General features: G+C 53.6%; 7 protein-coding genes across 7 annotated transcripts; 2 read left to right on the top strand and 5 right to left on the bottom strand.

The window, feature by feature from the left end:
• Nucleotides 1-142: 142 nt before the first annotated feature.
• Nucleotides 143-2,152, bottom strand: PV07_07787 (uncharacterized protein). The gene has a single exon (XM_016394899.1). It carries the CDS (start codon nt 1,936-1,938, stop codon nt 295-297), a length of 1,644 nt encoding a protein of 547 aa, XP_016248318.1. The 5' UTR covers nt 1,939-2,152; the 3' UTR covers nt 143-294.
• A 31-nt stretch (nt 2,153-2,183) lies between these two features.
• PV07_07786 (uncharacterized protein) lies at nt 2,184-3,206 on the bottom strand. The gene is made up of 3 exons (XM_016394898.1): nt 3,099-3,206; nt 2,859-3,045; nt 2,184-2,805 (listed from the first exon to the last, which is right to left on the bottom strand). Exons 1-3 carry the CDS (start codon nt 3,164-3,166, stop codon nt 2,374-2,376), a joined length of 687 nt encoding a protein of 228 aa, XP_016248317.1. The 5' UTR covers nt 3,167-3,206; the 3' UTR covers nt 2,184-2,373.
• Nucleotides 3,207-5,132: 1,926 nt separating this feature from the next.
• PV07_07785 (uncharacterized protein) lies at nt 5,133-7,372 on the top strand (the record flags this gene model as incomplete). Its single annotated transcript, XM_016394897.1, has 6 exons — nt 5,133-5,698; nt 5,759-5,902; nt 5,963-6,109; nt 6,166-6,365; nt 6,501-6,698; nt 6,834-7,372. 6 exons carry the CDS (start codon nt 5,133-5,135, stop codon nt 7,370-7,372), a joined length of 1,794 nt encoding a protein of 597 aa, XP_016248316.1.
• A 387-nt stretch (nt 7,373-7,759) lies between these two features.
• PV07_07784 (uncharacterized protein) lies at nt 7,760-12,684 on the bottom strand. The gene is made up of 2 exons (XM_016394896.1): nt 12,349-12,684; nt 7,760-12,288 (listed from the first exon to the last, which is right to left on the bottom strand). The coding sequence occupies exons 1-2, from the start codon at nt 12,492-12,494 to the stop codon at nt 7,956-7,958; spliced, it is 4,479 nt and encodes a 1,492-aa protein (XP_016248315.1). The 5' UTR covers nt 12,495-12,684; the 3' UTR covers nt 7,760-7,955.
• Nucleotides 12,685-12,814: 130 nt separating this feature from the next.
• Nucleotides 12,815-14,940, top strand: PV07_07783 (uncharacterized protein). Its single transcript, XM_016394895.1, has one exon. It carries the CDS (start codon nt 12,892-12,894, stop codon nt 14,155-14,157), a length of 1,266 nt encoding a protein of 421 aa, XP_016248314.1. The 5' UTR covers nt 12,815-12,891; the 3' UTR covers nt 14,158-14,940.
• Nucleotides 14,161-16,111, bottom strand: PV07_07782 (uncharacterized protein). Its single transcript, XM_016394894.1, has one exon. It carries the CDS (start codon nt 15,787-15,789, stop codon nt 14,434-14,436), a length of 1,356 nt encoding a protein of 451 aa, XP_016248313.1. The 5' UTR covers nt 15,790-16,111; the 3' UTR covers nt 14,161-14,433.
• A 465-nt stretch (nt 16,112-16,576) lies between these two features.
• On the bottom strand, nt 16,577-20,721 carry PV07_07781 (uncharacterized protein). Its single transcript, XM_016394893.1, has 2 exons — nt 20,524-20,721; nt 16,577-20,456 (listed from the first exon to the last, which is right to left on the bottom strand). The coding sequence occupies exons 1-2, from the start codon at nt 20,585-20,587 to the stop codon at nt 16,738-16,740; spliced, it is 3,783 nt and encodes a 1,260-aa protein (XP_016248312.1). The 5' UTR covers nt 20,588-20,721; the 3' UTR covers nt 16,577-16,737.
• Nucleotides 20,722-20,759: the final 38 nt, after the last annotated feature.

Raw genomic sequence — 20,759 nt, 5'->3', positions numbered from 1 at the left:
GCGGCGTGTTGTCACCTAGTTGTCTCCCTGAGTTGATTGCCGCAAGCGGTGTCTCTGGTGCAGAGCAAGAAGGAGAAAGGTGTTGGCAAAATTATACCGTGCTCGTGAGATGGTTCATTTACGTTGGATGAAATTGAACGCTGTTCGATTGTAATGAGGTTGAGACTGGGTCTCCTCCACCCCTGGGGCTTCATAATCGACCATTTCTATGTCTCTAGATATGTATCTCATCCGTGTTCGGGATCGGCGTTCTATACAATCTGTCTATACTCGCCCATCCTCTAGCGTCCGTTCTCACCGCTTGCGCAGGTAGTCGCCGCCCTTCAACGCACTCAGCGCCCCGTAGACACCCGCAACGGGCCAGATCCGCCACACGCCCTTTTCAACCGGCATGCGCGCATCTCGCAGCACCTGGCCCTCGCCGTCGAGCTCAAAGATGTCCTTGGTCCTGACTTTCTCGAACACGCTCGGTATGTGCCCGTCGGCCTGGTATTTCGTCCTCAAGTCGTCGTACCACCTCTTGTCGTAAATGGCCCAGAATTCGTCTTCGGTGTAAAAGGTCTGGGCGTACAGCCACTTCATCCCGCCCAGAGACTTTAATTTGGCCTCGATGAGGCGGTTGATGGTGACGTGCAGGGTGGTGGGCGGTGTTTCGCCCCAGACGCCGATGTTCAGGAGCGCGTTGTCGAAGCCATCACCCTCCTTGCTCTTCGGGTCGGGATCCGAGGCTGGACTGGATTCTGCGTTCGAGGAGGTTCGGTTACGGAGGTGGGGGTTCATGCTCACGCTGTCACCATCCTTCAAGGGACACAGCCAGCGTGGGTAGATGTGCGGCAACTCCTCGTCCAACCAACGAGAGAATTCCGGAATGTTTTTGTTAGGAAGGGCCATGTCTTGGATGATGAACCGCTGATATAGGCCGGAACGGTGTAACGCGTGGTACATGATGCGCGTGTGCATGAAGTAATCTGCCAGCCAGCGGATCGTGCGCGTAAAGGGTATGCAGAAATACGTGTATGCAAAGCGACCCGTCCAGAAGGCGCCTCGGTCATAGCGGAAGAGGTAGTCTGTCAAGGGGATTAAGTCGCGCGGAGCGGATGCTGATGGTGATGACGGCGATGGAGATAGAGGTGTCGTGGCGTCAGTATCGTTCATTTTTTCCTCGGCGTGGAGATAGAACCACTGATCCCAAGGCTTGGTAAATGTCACGACTGGTAGGTCTTTGTTCTTCTCGTCTCGTTCAGCGAGTTGGCCAACCAATATCACTCCCTTCTCGGGAGCAAACATTATCCCGTCCAGAAAATCCGCATCTCCCCGCTTCGTGACCTGTTTGATCACTTCTTGCGCCCGTTCAATGCCTCCGACCCGGATATACGACAGTTCGACGAACTCCTTTGCCGGAATCAAACGCATCTCGAACAGGGTAATGACCCCCAACGTGCCGAATGTTCCGGCCATTCCGTAGAACAAGTCTGCCCTCTCGGTCGCGGAGGCTGTCACCACCTTTCCGTCCGCCAGAACCACCTCGAACCAGATCACGCTCTTGTCAAAGAAACCATACTTGAAGCTGCTACTCTCGCCTGCCGTCCCAGCAAAGCCACCTCCAACTGTGATACCCGGGAATTCTGGGACGACGGGGGGTACTAAGCCGTGCTTCAGAGTGGCCGCGACAAGGCGGTCCATGGGGACGTTAGGCTCAACCAGACATGTCCGCTTCGAAGATGAGACAGAGATGACATTTTCGAGTTTGCAGATGTCGACGGTAGCGCCCCGTGTCCGCTCACTCAGGCGAGTCGAGTTGGTGTTGCCATGGAAGATGCGAAAAGGAATTCGGCGAGCATGGAAGCTGGCGATGCGGTCAGAGACAGCCGACACGGCTTCCTTGTGCCGGCTGAGCAGCTGTTGCGAGACATCTTCCTCGTTTTGACAGTCTCCCATGACTGACAACCGCCTCGAAAGACCTAGACGCACCAAACAGCGCTATTTTCTTCCTTCCAGATGTTCAGACATGGTTCCGTCCGCGCGCACTCTAAAGGTAGATCCGATGGTATCAGGACAGCCGGGCCGTGGGGATCTCGGGCAAAGTCAGAGCTTTCAAGGGCGACATGCCACCGCGTAAGCAGCAGAGGCTAATGCCCTCTGGAGAGTGGAGAGGATCTCGACATTGTGCATGGTTATCGGATGAGACGGAGTTCTTCGTTGCACATCCACTTGCAGTTTATGACCTAGAGATCCGCCGTACCAGAGGCTACGGAGGATCATTGGGACCCAAACCCCTGAAGCTACAAGCTGCGTGGCTGTCTACCGGGCACATCTCCTTCTCACCTCCTCGCCTGACCATTCTCACTACCCAAAGGCACGGGCCTCCCACTCTCAAAGCTGCGATGTAGCATCTCCATATCGGACGTCTCTCTGTGGCCAATGTCCACTATCGAGAGCAAACTGCACCAACGTGCCCTCGCCGCCCCAATACTCGGTGCAAAACGCGCCCATGAGTTCCAGTCCATTGAGCAAAGCGCCGCTCGTCCATAACTTGCCGTCTCTGTGCCACCGCTTTTCGACCCAATTCGTCTCAGTCGTTGTCGCGCGAAGCTGTTGCAACAGGAAACGAGGTGCGGTCACAGTCTTGCCTTTGAACAGTCCGGCCAGGAACGCCGTTTGTAGTCCTGCACAGATGGTGATGAACGCCGAGCAGGCCTCGTAACTCTTGCGCACGAATTCGAGCTCCGTCTCATTGGGAATATAGCCGTTTAGGTGGGCCCCCATAACGACAATGTCAAGGGGTGGACACGTCGAGAAGTCGTCCTGTACCGCCGATGAGGGGACTGACTTGGAGGACGAACAGGGGCCGGACTCACCGTGGGCTGGATCGAGACACCGCCTGTCAATCTGGCAGTCTTGCCTGTCTGATTGACCCAATGAAATTCAATATCGAGGGCTTGGGCTGCCATGCCCTCTGGTGCAAACTCCTCCAGAGTTTGAACATAGTTCTTGGATACTGAATACAACAGGTCAATGGGAGCTACATCGAGAAGCTCCGTCTCTCTGTCGCCTGGACTCAGTTCTAACCTGACAAGCTCGGGATCCGCGTTACATACGAGTTCATGAGAAGCACCCCGGCGTGGATGGTGCGGTTGGGCTTGGACAGATCAAAGGGTGCCCCCATTTTGTTGCTTCTGGGACAACTCGAACGCTGGCTGTTACTGTCTCAAAGTATCGCCCAATGTCCAAGTGGGAGTTCTTCATTTTATAACCCATCTCGGACGAAATATCCTGCGTCAAAGTTCCACGGCTGCAATCTACTTCGTGAAACGTTGTTGCGTCGCCAGAGAGCCACCCAAAGGCCTATCGGAGCATTCACTTCTGAGATGAGCATGTTTCTTCTTGCCAGTGGCCTCTTTGGGTATTGGACGAATTCGCCGTTACCCATTCACAAACTCGGGAATGAAGCTGCCTGCCTTTGAAGACTCTCCCCGACTCACCGAGTCTTAAGAACGGGGTGCTCAAGGGACAACACCGCCGGGCGCTACTTCTGCGGAGCCTTGTGAGCTTCCAAATCGGGAAAGCCTGACCAAAGAAGAATGGCGTCGGATGAACAACGATCCATTCTCCATGAGGACTTCTGTTCGCCTTGATTGATGGTGTGTAAAAAGCAGTCAAACTCGCTCACCTCCTTTCCCGTTTCCTCACCAACACACTCCCTGTTTTCGACGAAGCCAAGCTGGACTTTCTGAAGTCTGCGTGGAGAGCAGGATTCGTTAGCTATTTCCACGAAGAGCTCATCCTCGGCCCAACCGAGGCATAGGGAAGCATTTCATCCGCGGCAACTATGACCAGAGAAGACACCCTTGGGCTACCCAAGGCAATCGACCGCTAAAAGGAAAGAATTCCACCTTTCCAAGCCTCCTTTGCAAGAGGGCTTTTGAGTGACTCGGCGACTCTTCTGTTTATCGATCTGCCAATTTCCTCCAGTACCTGCACGGTCACCCGGCATTCACCTTTAAATGCATTTTATCAAATTCAACATTGATTACCGACCTCGGCAATACATCCCTGATGATTGGCATTCACCACCACACTCGGCATGGTTGTCGAGGCCATCAAGGCCGTACTTCCCGATGATGTTGCATGAAAAGAGATCGGCTTTTGGTATATATTTCTCCAATAATGATTCCATCCCCTGCGATGGGATGTTCTTTCCTCTCTGCATAGCGCAAACCGTATGTCGACAGGCAGAGACAAAATTGTTGCGGCTGAGACCTCGCTTGATCACTCGAGGCAGCCCATATCCAAGAGGGTTAACCGAGGAATGGGCGAGCTATCCCTTGCAGCCCAACATGAAGTCGCCTTATTACGCGTTGCCTTCTCAACGTGGCATGATCAACAGTCACTACCGAGCGTCCCACGCCGTTGATGTGCAGCACCCAGGGGACTTCGAGGGAGGAGGTGGAAATTTGCGGGGAAGCCAACCGGGGGTCCCAGGACTACTCGAGAAGCGGGGCGAATAGGGACCCCAGACTGGGGAACCCAAGACCGCCTCCCGCCTCGTTCGCTTTCTCCTTTTCGTAAGTGATACGATATTTGCATGCTAGGTAGGTCTTTCGCGCCCTCAGCATGGGGTTTGCCTGTTGGCTCCGGACTTCGGACAGCTTACCGTGGCCTACAGGAGGGTTAGTCGGGGCTAACTCACGACGCTATTTAGCCACCTGCAGATTTGAAGAAGATCGATTCGCAGTTACTACTCAGGATCGCTGACTCGGTGGCTCATGCTGGCAATGAGGCATATCAACCTACCAATTAGAGGGGAAAGCTAATGTTTAGCACAACACACATAATCGAGAGACCAACAGATCATACCCGCTTCCCCCAGCATTGTGACTAACTAAACCCCTATGTTCCAACCCCAGATTCCAGCCTTTGTTGGCCCACATCCTGACCGAGGTATCCGGTACCCACAATAGCGTTGAATGCAAAGCCTCGACCAAGAAGCGGGGAGCCGTGGGATTTCAACAGCAGGGTATTTGATCTAGATGAGTCTTGAGCCGTCGGCTGTCCTCTTCAGAGCACCTCCTGCCCTTCTCCTCTCGCGAGTTCAGCCTTTGGAGATTTGGAATTTTCGTTGATAAGCCATCATGAGCGTGGTACCACCAGAGAACACCGACCGACTCGAGCACGAGAAGCAGCACGATGCTGAGCTCCGCCATGACAAAGAGATGCTGGAGCATCGAGAGCATGCTCACACTGAAGACGAGAAGAATCGAGCCAAAGAGGAATTGAATGCGGCAAATGGATCTTCCTCTGAACCCAGCAGCGAAATCACACCAGAGTATCAAACCAAGACAGTATGGACGTTGAAGACATTCGTCGCCACGCTTGCACTCAGTGGGCTCTACGTCGGCTCCCAAATTCCCCTTTACTTCGTCGGCGGCTCCCTTTCGTTCATCGCAGCAGACATTGGTGGTGCCGAGGCGTCCGCCTGGTTATCGGTGTCCTACGCTCTTGCCCTCTCTGCCGTCGCTCCTTTCTGCGGATATCTGCAAGATCTCCTAGGTCGCCGCATCATCACCCTGGGAGGTGGTGTCTCGCTGATGATGGGTTGTGTCATCCTCGGCACCGCGCACAAGTTTGGACAAGGGATTGTCGGCATGGCATTCGCTGGCGCCGGCGCCGCAATTGGTGAATTGACTGCTCTTGCTGGGTAAGAATGCACATAATGACCATTAATCGAGCTCGGGCAACTAATAAAAGGCGTGGCCAGGACTTCTGAGCTAGTACCTGTCAACAAACGAGGCATCTATCTTGCGCTCGTCACAGCCTTTGTGCTCCCGTTCACTCCATATCTGATGTACGCTCAGCTCCTGTCGACCTATCACACTTGGAGATGGGGCATGTGGATTTGCTTGTGAGTCTACTTCTACTCGTTACGAAATGCCCAAGCTAGGCAGTGCTGACCGATACAAAGGATGTGGAACGGTCTCTGGTGGGTTATCTTGTTCGTGGTGTATTTCCCAGAGTCCCAGACCCGAGCAAAAGGCATGGAAGCTCGAGCGATTCTGAAGAGGATCGACTACGTTGGCGGAGTGCTGTCCATTATGGGTCTGACTCTTGTGTAAGCCTCCCCTTTATCTACTCCCCTATTAGTTCATTTCTAATCCAAGAACATAGGCTGGTCGCTCTCCAAGCTGGAGGCTACTCTCACTCCTGGAAGAGCGCCTTTGTTATCGCCCAACTGATCATTGGCGTTTTCCTCATCGCCGCCTTCGTTGTTTGGGAATGGAAGATCTGCAAGGATCCTATGGTGCCTCACGAGATGTTTTCGGGACAAAGAATTGTTGCTATGGCGTACGGAATCGCTTTTATTGCAGGTACGAAAGCACGGCTAAACCCCCAATCCTTCCAACGTCCCAACCTGGCAAGGAAAAAGGTTCCCTTTGTCCGGGGTCGATCCAATGACGAACAGGAAAGACGGAATTTACTGACACGTTTGCGTTTTACTGTAGGCATGAATTTCTACGCTATGCTCAATTTCTTCCCTCTGGTGTATAGCACCGTCTTTGACCCTAATCCGGTCCATGTCGGTCTTCGAGGCCTTGCTCCCGGGTTGTCTACCACCTTCGGTGCGGTGATTGCGAATGCCGCGTTGTCTTGGTTCAAGGGACATAACCGGGAGATCCTCTTAGCTGGTTGTATCGTCATGAGTATGTGGCCCCAACCCATTCCCTACCGAGATCCTCTTGCCCACGTCCTCCACCTCAGCACATGACCCTCTACCCTGGCCCCTTCCTGACTCAATCTGTGCGTGCGGCGTTCATCAACTAACCGTGAGTTTCCAGCGGCATTCGGCGGCTCTCTCGCGGCCATCACTCCCGACCGTGAAGGCCTCGCGATTGGTCTAGGAACAATTACTGGCTTCGGGGTCGGCGCTGTCCTTGTGCCGGCGGCCACCGTTGCCATCACAGTGACACCCGACACTTCGATCGCCACCTGTGTCGCGCTCTCGCTCACGATCCGCGCCGTCGGCGGCAGTATCGGATACGCTATCTACTACAACGTCTTCATCAACAAACTCACACCCAACCTCATCAAGTATGTCGGGCAGTACGCCGTCGCCGCGGGCCTCCCGCTCTCGTCCGCCCCGGAATTCGTCGAGACCTTCCTGACCGCGCCCGCCAACATTACAAGCGTCCCGGGCGTCACCGCGAAGATTATCCAGGGTGGCACCATCGGGTCTCGCTGGGCTTACTCCGAGTCGCTCAAGTACGTGTGGCTGACCAGCATCTCGTTCGGCGGGTGTGCTATTATCGCGTGCTTGTTCATCGGCAACATTACAAAGTACATGACCAACCGGGTCGCCGCGAGGATCAGGGAATGATTTTCTCTCCGTCTCGAAGAGAGAGCTCGGGAGCGGGTATTTATGGGATGGGAAGTATTGGAATCCGTCAACCCCGTCAACCCATCCCATCTATGCATCCTCAGAGCCACTTTCATTCGAGATCGTTGAGCCCCACGATGGAAACAAGCTGGACTGGACTGGATCGGACTTTGAACTGGGTGTTGACCATCAAGCCCAGAGAGGTGGGAGCGAGAGGAATAAAGACCGAAAGCGTTTCGGCCTCGGAGAAGAAAAGAAGAAAAAACAAATCAAAAGGGACAAAACGAGTGTGGAGCCGAAAGCTGGTATATCTACATAGCACACAGAATATGATATACATGCCTCCCTTCTACCTGATCAAGCATACGCGGAGACAATTAGCGCCCCTGTTGTGTCTCATGGAGGAGAATCACGAATCGAATTTAATCATTGGCAAAAGAATCCTGAGATTCGATCGGCTTGTTGTCTGTTTCATCCTGTTAAAGTGATCCAGAAATCGTCTTTTGTCTGCCCTTTATCGTAGTGTACAGCTCTATAAATCTATCGGCAGCTTTTTGGCCATTCCATGGCACGACAGACAACATCATAACTCATCCCTAATCCTGTCATCATTTACAAGCTTCCTCTGGCTCTCGTCACCAGCAGCCTCGCCCAGATCTCCGTTGTCCGCAACCGTGGATCCCTGCTTCTTCTTTGCCGCCCCAATGACACCCGCGATCTCCTCGTCGTAGAGTGTCCATTCGGGGACCTGCCTCCTCGCCCTCTCCAACTTGGGCTCCTTGGTGAGCGGATTGTTACACAAATCAATCGTCTTGGCCTTGGCCAGACTGGCATCATCGCACCATGTCTCACACCAGAGCCATTCCTGAGAAAGACTGTGGATGGGAAGAGTGTGTTGCATGTGATTTGGCAGATCCTGGTCAAGGTTTGAGAGACTGGCTGGGTCGGCAGAGAGTGCTTGGTACTGTTGTCTGAGACGATCACCTGCAGCGAGTTGGCGGAATCTCTTGAGGTCGACAACGTAGAGAGCGGATATGTGGTAGGGTTTACCCCGGAGATAGGTCTCCCAGTATCCTTGTTTCCAAAAACGGAAGCCCTCCATTTCGGTGCGAGAGTCGCACATCGGTGTAAACCCATAGGGAGCTCCTTTCAGGTCTACTCTGTTCAATTCCATCATGTCGGTGCGCACAATTTGGTCGGCGTCCACGAAAATGACTTTGTCCAAATCCAGCGGGAAAAGTACGTCCAAGAACAAGATCTTGTAGCCCCAGATTTCCCGCTGCTTCTCCTTTTGACCTCGGAGCCAGTGAGGCCATTTATAGGTGACCATCTCGTAGTCAAAGCCGTAGTGGTTCGCAAGGACAGGGAGGGTGCTCTTAAATGACGGTGATAGGAATTGTTCGATGAACCAGAACTTGACGCTATGTTTGGTGTGCTTCATGACCGACACCATCATGATATTCAGCATCCTTTCGTAAAGGTGACCCGAAGCCACGGAGAAGATATTGATGTCGGCGTTGGTCGAGGTTTTCTTGAAGCCCAATGAGGAAAGCGCCGAAGATGCGAAAGACGCTCCCCTGCTGAGGTAGTCCATGGCTCCCCCGAGGGCGGAGGACTCGAGAACATCTTCATCTTCCATACCAGGCTTTCGGGAAAGTCGGGGGAACAGCGTCAGCCCCTGGAACGAGAGCAGAGCAACTGATGTGGTCTCATCGCCCGGTTGTGCGGAGTAACCATGAGGGCCAACGCTGTCGATATGGAAGATCTTTGAAGACCTTCCCGGCTTTAATGAGATTTGCCAGTACCCAGGATTGGTTTTGAACTGGAAGTATCCCAGGTTAGCCATGACGATGGTATCCGTGAAGTGCGGCTCATCCTCGGTTCCCAGCATCAACTGAACGCCGCGAGGTGGTGGACCATTAGTCACGTCCCTGGCATGGCCTTCTATAAGAATGTGCTCAAGCTCATAGATGGCGTCGATATTCTCACCCTCGGCTACGTTGCTGAGCTTGATGTTGTCTAAATCATGGATAGATTGTTTGGGCGCAACCAACCACGACGGAGGGACAATCATTCCCAGGTTGAAGAGTGTATCCCTAGGAATGCCGCTGAACGATGCATTAGGAATCACTAGCGAACCGTGGGCGTCGAAGCTGGGCTCTGCACTGATGACTTGCCGGAAAAATCGTTTGACGGGTAGCTCGGTCAATCTGTCTTTCGGGTTCAAGAAGATCTGCACGCTCACTCCACTAAGCTGGGACAAGGTCTGGAGAATCGGTACCCATTGCTGGACAAGCTCAGAGGCCGGGTCGATAGCGGCCACAATCTGAATATTGATGTCGTCCGAGTTCGAGATCTTGATGGATGTATGAGTGCCGTTCCAGATTTTGAATCGCTCCAGCCTGATCAAGGGGGCCGATTCCCTCAAACCCTCCGGCAGGTCGGACTTCAAAGATCGAGCAACGAGCGAGGTAATCTTTGCGAGGTCGAGAGCCCCAGTGAACCGGTCTTCCAGCGCAAGTCCAGTGATGGCAGTTGTGACTGGTGCTATTCTCTCTCTCCGTTCGAATTCGAGCAACGACTCGAAGTCAACAGAGGTGAACCTTTGTTCAAGGGGGCCCAGGAGACGACCATTAAGCCACAAGCCATTTTGACCTTCGGCAAGAGATAGCGTCCGAATCAGATCTGCCTGAGAACGCCAGAATTCTGCTGATGCATCTGTCAGATCATCCGTAAAAGAATTCAGATCGCCCTTAAGCAACTCCTCGAGCCGTTCGACGGTCAGGTCCCGCCCGCCCTCTTGCAAGAGCGCGTACAGACCGGGGGCAAAGGTGGAGCTCTGCGTTTCTGGACTAGGATTGTGAATGATCAGGAGCTCTGTTTCAGCATTCCGCTGGTGAAATAGCATCGCCTCCAAGAGCAAGGCCCGACCTGTCTCGGACTCAAGATCGATGACGATAAGAAGGTGAGCGCGGTCGCTCAACAATGTCGCCTCTGTCCCAGGCAGCCGAGGAAGGCGAGCAAAGCTATCAGCGAACTTGGCGGTTACCTGGCCGACGTCGACAATTTCGGTATCTTTGGGATCATCAGGGAAGACGATCTCATTGCGCCGCTTCACAGCCTGGAAGAGGAAGAACTCGGGGATCCAGGAATCTTCCGAAATGGCTTCTTGAAACACTGCTTGCTGCACTAGCTGGAGATCTGAGTACAACCGCGCACTCAAAAGCTCAAACCAGTTGTCTGTCCTTGGGAGGACCACACCATTGACAAGGAAGGGAGGATTGGGCCCTGCCAGTGCTAAGCGCTTCAGATACTCATCGCGTGCCTGCAGTCGGAGATGCAAACTTTCGTCGGTCAGTACATCTTGAAACGATAACGGCTCCTTCTCCGGTCTCGTGGCCCGACCCTTTATTGCGGTATTGAAGCTTTTCTCCGGGCTCGCATCCAACTTTTTAGATGCTACAACATCAGAAAAGAAGCTCATGAGAGCTGTCAGACCATAGGTATCTGAGATATAATACGCCACTTTTGAATAAGTGTTTGCTGTCTCCCCGTCCCCGGTGGGGATAAGAGCGATTCTGATGGGAACTTGTCGTCTGACCAGACTTTGTAATGAAGTCGCGGCAAGTTCAATATCTTTGATGTTTCCCATATCTAATGGCACGATGAGGTTATGGATATCACGGGACACTTGAGGGAGTTGCCCGGGATATGTCCTCTGGAACAAAGACCGTAGGGACGACGACCATCCAGCATAGCGTCTATCCTGCTCCAGATCATTCAGCCACATCAAGACCCCGCCAGCTTCGGAATCGTCGCGCCAGTCGAATCGCTGAGGTGTTTCGTTTGCTTGTGCTTCCGCGATAATCTCACTGGAAAGGAGGCTAATGGCTTCGGACGATGTCAGGCCTAGATTCTTGAGCTCGGCGATAATGCGCCTTTCTCTTCGCAAATGGTCGAGCAGAGAGTAGGCATTGATCTGGCGGGGTTCGATCTGCACACCATTGATCCATAAGACATTGTATCCTGAGGGTAGAAACTGCTCTCGATTTGCCCGGTGTTCCAGAATGAACTCCCTGCTGGCATTTGCCGCTGCAAGAAGCGACGAGTACTTAGGAAAATCGGAAGTGACTTGTAGCAGGGTATCCAGAGGATTCGAGCTTGAGAGGATGAAGCTAGCGGCATTGACACCCAAATTGGCAACCTCCGAAGTAGTCAGAGGCCTCAGATCTTTGAGCTCATCATCCTTGACGGTCTCTAACGACTGTTGGTCCGGTGTGGCATCCTCTGGCTTTTGGGCATCACGATCGTCAATAACGATGTAGTCTGTGCGCTTCAAAACGAGCTCCACACCATAGCCTGTAACATGAATCGGATTGTGAGAGGCCGACGCTGAGGGTCTGTAACGGACTTTGTATGTGGATCTCCCTTCACGAGCGGTCTGGCTGACCACACTGTGGAATTGGCCGAACAAAGGATGAGTGATATCTGCATAGAGGATAGATGGAAGTCCATCAGAGGAGGCGCCGAGGACGCGATCGAACGGGAGATCATTCACAGTATCGGGAATGGAGACCGGCTGTTGAGCACGGTCTAAGGCCGGGGAGCAGTATTGCTCACCATCCAAATAAACCCAGACGGGGCAGGCGGCATCTTGCGCAGCCATCAGATGAGGTTGAATAGAAGTGGTGTAGTACTGGAAGTGAGCTTCAACCCTTGGCGCCGCGGCGTGGAGGGCGAGGGCGAATTTGAAGGAAGAAAGAGACTCGGGGGTGGAAAGATGCCCATCTTCTTGCAAGATGTTGAGGAATCTAGTATACAGCTCTTGTTCCGTTTGCAAATCTGCAAAGGCACCGTCGGCGATGCGGTCAAGAAGAGGAAAGTAGGAGGAGGAGTTCTCAAGCGCAGCCGTTTCTCTGGTTGTATGTTAGCGCATGGTCGAAGTATTGACGAAAGCAGTGGTTGGAAGTGCATACAGCAGCTCGACCAGGTAAGGGCCGGCGGAGAACGAGGCCTGTAGGGCAACATTGACAGAAGGAGAAGCCCGTGCAGGGGCAACGAATGAGTCCCAAGACAAAAGAGGGAGGAGGGCCCATGTCCAGGGTATATTTGAGGTCCGCATTGTGACGAGGCTGCGTGGAAAGGAGTGTCAAATAAGAGAGCCCCTCGACAGGTTTCTGCTCAGTGGTGCATTCTGAGAGACATAAGAACGCTCAAGGCCGCATGAGCAGTGATTGGAAAGCCAGCACCAGCGATGTCGATGCGGTGGAGGCCAAGGTGCAGGAAGAAAGGTAATCAACTTAACGACAACGTGGTGGTGGAGGAGGCCAGATTGTACAGAAAAGGGCCGTGGAATTTCTATGGGGAAACTGCGCGTGTCTCGTGTTTCGCGTCTCCACCTCCAACATTCTTGGAGTTCATTGACTCTCCTTGTATGAGGGCGCATCGCACGCCTCTCCCTCGACCAAGACTCGATTTCATCCACATCTCTTTCACACTCTGGTGGACGTTGCGTGTCGATGAGCCTTCTGCATCGTCTCAGCGACAGTGTAAGCAAGACTGGCTCTTTCGGAAGAGTCTTCTGCCGCTCCTTTTCTATCTCAATCTCCAACTTCTCGAGCTCTACCACTTCTAGGCGGCAACCACTGGGTCATTCGACACCCAGATCCTGGCTCGAAGAGTTCTATCCGGGCTTCTTTTCTGAGACGCCTATCTATCCCAACGTCCTCGGCATCAAACCCCTCAGCTCCAATGGCTCCCTCTCTCAAGACCTCAGCTCTCTGCGACTTCCTCCCTTACCGTTCGTTCCCCTCCCTCAACCGAACGAGAACGGCCGCATCACCCTGCTTCAGCGGTTTAGGCACCGGTGGCGAAAGAGGACTGCCCTGAACACATTTTACAAGCGAGGCATAGCTCAGATCTCTCACAATCACAAGGAATATACCTCCCTGTTCGAACGCCTCCCCCGCGAGTGTGCTCTGCTTCCAGATTTGGCCGCTCTCTATGGCGGTTCCAATCTCAAAATCCAGGACCATTCCATCCCGATGCCCCAGATCTCCCGTCGTGAATTCCAGCTGCTGCTCCACCACGGATCGGACTATGCCCGAGTATCAGGATTTGCCTTGCTTTTCTGGCTGTTTCGTTCCTGGGCTCCTTTAATTGCCCCAAGGCTTCCTTCTACTTGCGAACGACCAGAGGACCGAAGTAGACAACTCAAGGCCTTGTGCAATCGCTTCGACTTCTTTGTGCGCAACCGCAACGATAATTTGGATATTGTGACCGACGACTCCCAGTTGAACACGACTGAGCGGGCCGAGGAGTTTTATACCATTTGGAGAAGGCGGCTCTTGAGGTGGCACTATGTTGTTGTCAATGACCCTTTATGCAAGCTCATTCCATGGGTCCCGTACGCTTGGACAGAATCCGCAGCTCGTTTCTTTGGTCGTCGGTGTGAGGATCACTATCGCTCGATCACTGCCGATACAGTGCTTATAATGCGCGAAGGCGGATTCAATACTCTCTCTGCTGACGATATTTACGACTACTGTGTCAGATGCGCCTCCCCAACTTTCATCAGTTACGCCAAACAAGCTCTCCAGAACGGCGTTAATCCTGCCAACGAGGCCATGAGAAAGGCCATGGTACCCGTTCTCGAGGCCCGCGCAAAAAGGATGTTGGCCATCGACTGGACCAGACTGCGTCCGAAGTCACTCGGTTTAATTGAGCCGCTCAGTCGATTGCGCGACCGTGAGGACCCTGATTCAGTCTGGGGACGGAGAAAGTGATGGGAAACGTGCTCTCCTTCCTCTGTGAAGGTGATCATGATAAAGCTTCGATTTACCGCCGCATCTAACCCTATGTTCGAAGTTTCTGAAACCGGAATTCCAAGGCATATAACTATGGTGACAAAACTTGTCGGCTATTGGTCTGCCTCCGTCGCCGCGGAAACAGCGACTGCATTTTTTCCCTGTTCAAACTACCAGACCAACTGTACAGACGAAACCCGAACTTTTGAGCGAAGGGACGGTCCCCCAGGGTCGCTCCTCTGCCCTGTTCATTAATCACAAACCAAATGGATAAGTTTCCGCCTCGAGCAGTGGTGTATGGGGCTGTTTCTTTTCCAGCGCTCCGACTGCCTGCGTCCTGTCGAAAAACACATACGCGTCGAACTGCTTGGACAACCTGGAGCCGCTGTAATGACTCCACAGCTCCGTCTTCGGCCGGTAAATCACGCCGATGAATCGTTCAAGCCGATTAGCAGCGAGGGCTCTGCGCGTATCTTCGTCGCAATGCCCCTTGCGCATATCAAGCAGAAATCTTGGCATGTTGGTGCTGTGTGCCACATACTCCCAGCTGTCCTCTCGCGACGGATTGACGTTCATGATTTGCATGTCACCATCCCACTCGTGTGCGGCAGCGACTGAGCCGTCATGTGTGCCGCAACCTACGAGGACCACATCGGATAGATTCTCGCGGCAGAGTTGACCGAGATTGAGTTCCTCGCGCTGCGTGCCCATGTCGGTGAATCGCGCGTCCCCGAGGTGGCTGTTGTGAGCCCACACCACGGCCTTGGATTTTCGGAAGTCAAGTAAGCGTTTCAAGGTGTCGAACATATGCAGATCCCTCAGATTCCAGCTGACCACATCACTGTAGTACATCTTGCGATAGTACTCCTCCGCGTCCACCACCAGCACGGCATTCTGCTCAGCACTGTGGAATCTTTCGCCGTCGTTGATTTTGACCGAGTACTCCAACCTCTTTCGCAGCAGTTCCAGCAGCATCTTGATGACGTCTTCCTCACAAGTCTTCAGATTCTCCATGTATTTGCTCTGGAGCATCTTCCGTCCATATTGGTGTTCCCGGTTGACCCAACGCTGCAGTCCAGCATATCGTTCTTTTGCCTCCTGGGCCATCTCTGGGTCGATATTCTGTAAGTACCGAATCACAGCGCTCATACTCGATCCCATCGAGTATAGATCCAATCCATACACACCCGCCTTCTCCTCCGCGGGTAATCCTTCATTATAGTCCCTCATCCAGTGGACCAAATCCTGCATTTCACGATTCCTCCACATCCACGTTGGGAATCGCTGAAACGGGCTTTCCTTGTCCCTAGCCGCCTGCACCGGGTCAGGATGCTGGCCTGGCCACCGTCGTACGTAATGATCGATTGCCTCGGCGTCGGGCCAATCCGCCTCCAGCGCTACACACTTGAATCCGTGGTCCTTGATGAGCCGCTTTGTGATTTCTGCGCGAGCGGCATAGAACTCTGACGTGCCGTGGCTGGCGTCGCCCAAGAGAACCACCTTATATTGGCCCAACCAGTCGAAAGCCTCGCCGAAACTGGCCGAATTGATGGGCGGCAGTGCCTTTGCGGCACGCCGCATGACTTGAGCCAGTGCGGATGTGCTAGACATTTTGATATTGCGATTGAGACGCGTGAAGGGAAGAGAATGGAGGAGGCGCGTCAGGAGGGAATCGTCCGTTTGACGAGCCAGATTGGGGGGGGGATTAGAGTCGATGTGATGAGAAATTGAGGGAGATCAGGGCGAAATGAGTTTCGCAGGGGGAGATTTCTGGGCCTTTTAAGAGATCCTTCGACTCTCGAAGTTCACGTACAATTCTTCTCAGGTGATGTCGCCATATATACGAGGTATCTCCTCGCATGTTGATCCTGAGGCAGTGACGTAGTGGTGTGATATAATATCATCAGGAGGTCGGTTTCCGGCTCTTTTCTCCCCTCCCCGCACACAGAGAGGCCTGCGAGCATGAGAGCATGAGAGCATGGCAAACTCTCGAGGGGGTGGTTCGAGGCCATATCGCCCGCTTCCAAGGGCGTGCGTGCGGAATCATGCGGACGGGCCCCTGCTGGACCGGAGAATATCACACTATCGCGGCACGCGAGGCTGAGCGAGCGAGCGAGCGAGCAGACGGGGCCGGCAGGGGCAGCCTTACGCCGCCACCGCCGCTGGTTGGGACCTTGACTCAGGCCCTTGCTGGGCACCCCATCACGCCGCAAGGCTGTGAAGCTGTCCGTCTCCGTCTTTGTGCATTGGGTCTCCCCTCGACACCTCTTTCTCTGCATACCTACGTACCATTCTGCGAGCTGGGGGAGGTGCGTGGACTTGTCGCCACTCGACCAGTCGCCATCCACCCCGGCAAAGACTAAGATATAGCTACCAGGAAGAATCGGGCACTGGAAGCTAAAGGTTGGGAATTTGATCCGAGGTATCATATACTAAGGTGTCGTTGCACCGTATCAATGTTTGGTCGACAGTGACTAAAGGACTACCCTGTATATAGGGTGGTCTCGAGGCGACCTTCTCGACCACACGACTTCGGCGGCCGACGGAGCCCTTTCGTCTTCATTCCTCATCATCGCTGCCCTCTTGGTCCAGTTTGTGCAATTTTCCTTTGTTACGACCGCCAATGCCTGGGACTGGGAGGCCCTTCAAAGTCTGGCTGCTTCGTATCATCGCCCGTTTCGCAGACTCGTTGATACTGTCCATGAAACTTGACTTGTTTTCACCGGACGCCTCAGAATCTTCATCCTCTCCATCCTCCTCATCCTCGGGGGATGATTCTTCATCCACGTTGTCTCCATCGTCTCCTCCATCGTCCTCGTCCGTGTCTTCATCCGTGGTTGCAGGATTATCGTCGTCGCTATCGTCATCGTCGTCATCTTCTGTTTCTGCCGCCTCAGTGTCGACGACAACATCCTCGTCTTCATTGGCAGAACCCTCAGAGGTAATGTCTTGCTCCTCATCAGTCTGCTGAGCTGAGCCCCGGTCATCGGATGTCTCATTATCACTCATTCCGCTCTTGCTCTCGTCCTCGTCGTCATCCTGCTCGGGGGCCAAGTCACCATTCTCCAGCACAGGAATTTCCTTCAAAGGAGACCTCGACTCCAGTCGCCGCTGCTCGATGGGAATGTTCGGCGAAGGTCGTTCCTGGCTTTCCTGCAGTCTTGCCTTCCTGCCGCTAGTTTGCGGAGGCTTCAGTGCTGAAGTATTGGCTTGAGTCTGCTCGAAGAGTTGACTTGACCCCAGAGTTTTACCAGGCGTCTTCGTGATTACTGGAATCCTTGTGTGAGAGATCTCACTAGCTGGCGACCCATCTTCGGCCGACGAGGACGACTGGTTCGCAACCTCGACGTCTCCTTCAGAGTCAGACCCACGTTCACTGCCAGTGTCCTCATTTGTAGTACCCTCTGTCAACTTGTCGTTCTCGGAAGCTTCATCATCTCCCTGCCCTTCTTCCGGACCTTCATCACCATCCTCGTCGTCATCGTCGTCGAGAATATACTCCTCCGACAGACCTTTCTTCGAAGTTCTTGTTCTCACCGTCTTTCCACTTAGCCTCAACTCCATCTTCGAGGGTGTCAGAATGCGACTCGACCCCAGGCTCTTCTCCAAGGCGTCAATCTTGATCCACCTGCCTCGTTCCTTTTTCGAATGTCGAGCGCGATAATGATTCGAGCACTGCTGCGCGGAACGTGTGCCCATTCTTTCGCTGACCTGGTTCCACGGGATGCGGTAATCCTGCAATTCCTTCCCGTCCGAGTCGTGCCGTAGCTCGTCCAAGATCTCGCGAAACTTGGCGTTCTCTGCTTTCGACCACTCACCGGTGTCCACTTCGCCGTATCGCAATTTATGCCGCCATCGTTGACTGACCGCATCGAGTGTCCTCGTCAGTCTCTTTGCAATCTCAGCCCACTTTGGCCCTAGTTCTTTGTGCAATCGAATCAGGTCCTTATCATCTTCAGCTGTCCAGTTCTTCGACCCCTCGACATTCTGAAAGTTTCGTTCACGATAGCGCAGCAGCGACCGTTTGTTCCGATTTGGGAGAACACCGAGATACTCTTGCAGAAATTCTGCTCGCTTAATGAACGGCCAGTTCCAACTGCTGCCTTTGTCCCGCGTCATGGTGTCAGTCATCATGTCGTTGAACTGGATCCGACTGATGTTGTGGTGCTCGCAAAACCGATCTCTCCACCCGTTCAACTTGGCGACCTCGGTCTGGCTGAAGGCGCCAGTGCGTCCTTGCAGGCCGTTACCCTTTCCGTGGCCCATGTCCTTCTCGTGTTGGGCGAGTGCAGTGGTCGCCCAGAATTCTTCTGAACACTGCAGACACTTATGCAAGCCCACATGCGCAGAGCGTTTCTTCAAGTGTTTATTGAGCAAATCCCGGTTTGCAAATCTTCGGTGACACTTGGTGCACTCGAGCGAATCTCCATTGTCGGATCGCTTGGATCTCGGAGCTTTAGTGACTCTGTCGATTCTCTCGGCTGATTCTGCTTCGCTTAAATCGACGTCGGACCTGTTAGTTGGATCCGCATCAACGTCCGAGTCATCGTGCTCTTCCTGACCTTGTTTTTGTGCTATTGGCGCAGGAAACGTCCTTTTGGCAACAGACGTTGCAATGCCGACAGGTTCGTTGTCGCTGCCGCTGTTAGAGACATCAACCTCACCGCCAGCAGAATCTTTCAGCGGAGTTGAGTAGTCCACATCAGGCTCTGCCCGCCTTTTGCCCTTTGGTGTCGCATAAGGAGCTTTTCTTAATTTCTTACGGCTGAGTCCTGCAAGGGCATTAGCTTCAGAGCGCTCACGGTCGGCACCCGTTACAGCGTCCGCCAGCGCGAGGTCTTTCTTCTTCGACTTCATGCTAGAAGGACCAGCCTGGCTTGTTTTCGGAATGACCACTTCCATCCGCTGCGTAACGGAGCGAGAGGGTGGTGATTTTGGATTGAGCGTTGGATGCCTGAGGCCTGAGCCTGGTGTGTATTTTTGAGCCCAGCCATTCATGCTCCCCTGCCTTTTCTGGAGTCGTGGGACGATCTTGTCCGTAACTTGACGGCTTTGAAGGGCATCCGCCACCCCTGACTTCAGAGAATCTGGCTTGGTCGTTTCATTAGGGGGGACGGAGGTAGGCGGGGAGTTGGGCGTTCCCTTCCTTCGTTTGCGGGTTCTCTCTGGGCTTGGTCGCTTGGGTTGGGGACCATCTCCAGCGTCCCGTTTACGTTTGAGATTCCCCTTCCGCATCGGAGTCTCTTTCACAATGATATCTTCTGCTTCATCGAAGACGCTGGATGGTGAGCTTGACTGTTGGTCGGACACAACTTCGGCGACATCGGCATCAGGCGGAGCTTCATTCATCTCGACCTCCAGTCCGTCATTTCCCTCTGGCTGAGGATCCAGATCGAGATTGTGACCATGATCCTTAGATCCCAGCTTCTCTGGATGAGTCGTAAATTCTATTGAATCCTCTTCTGGCGGCTCTCCGTCCTCGACCTGGGTGTGTACCTCATTTGACACGTTCCGCTGTGCAGATTCGGAACTCTCTGGCATCTTGGCTAGAGGATCTTCATTCGGCTTTGAGAAGGCTTCAGCAGATGCGATCTGCAATGCACTGTGCAGCTTCATATGCTTGGCGAGGGTGTCTTTTCGGCTCATCTGTTTCCCACAAACGCCACATTGAAAACTCGTCGTGTGGACATTGGCATGTCTCGTGGCTGCCTTGCCCGAGCCGAAGGTCAATTTGCAGTTGTGGACCTCCGCCAAAGGGCATAGAACCCGACCTTCATCGTTCACCCTGAGCGGTGGCACTTGTGTAGCAGGCACGCCAAAAGCCTCTCCATCCTTCTGACTTCCTCCATTGACTGCCGCAAATGCGTTAGACTCGACAAGTCTCTGGCTATCCGCATCTTCTGCATCGCTTGCATCCGACGTCGCATATATGTGATAGGTTTCTGGTTCCGTATCTCTCAAGGGTCGGCTGTCGGATTTTATTTCTGTAGCGTGGGTTAAAGGAGGGGACTTGCGGTTTGGGACTTCGCTGAGCGCGTCGTCGCTCGGTATGTTCTGCGACAGCCGCCGCTTGCGACTGCGCTTCTTGGATTTTCTTCGTGATGCATCCGCGCTCTGTGTCACCGCCAGAGTCTGCCCTCTGTGGTGGCGGCCGGAGCGCTTTGCCATGCCTGCGGATTCATCAGGAGCAGGTGCCGGAGTGCGATCAGGCCCAGCATCAGAGTTGTGGGCCGAAGCGTGGTCTCGGTCGTCGGGGATTTGAGAAATGTCAAATTCTTCTGAACGCGCAATTAATCGCTTTGCCTCAAACGCGCCAATAACATGAATGAGGGGGATCCCACTTACGGTCGTCGGGTTCAGACTCTGGAGGCGAGGCAGACTCGGACTCTTGACTTTGAGTTTGTCCCATAATAATCGCACACCGTGGAGAAGTGCTTCATATTATGTGAACAAGCATGGCCAGCAGAGGCCACGAGGGATGAGATAAGGATTGAAATGCGCGTCAAGCGAAAAATTGTGCATGGCGGACGTGCCGCATCGGATCGCAAACTGCGTGCGGAGTTGAGGTTTGGAAAGAAGGT

The sequence above is a fragment of the Cladophialophora immunda genome, assembly GCF_000835495.1.
Source record: "Cladophialophora immunda strain CBS 83496 unplaced genomic scaffold supercont1.4, whole genome shotgun sequence".
Taxonomy (NCBI): domain Eukaryota; kingdom Fungi; phylum Ascomycota; class Eurotiomycetes; order Chaetothyriales; family Herpotrichiellaceae; genus Cladophialophora; species Cladophialophora immunda.
Note: the sequence above shows the minus strand (reverse complement) of the source record. Positions and strands in the feature narration are given on the sequence as shown.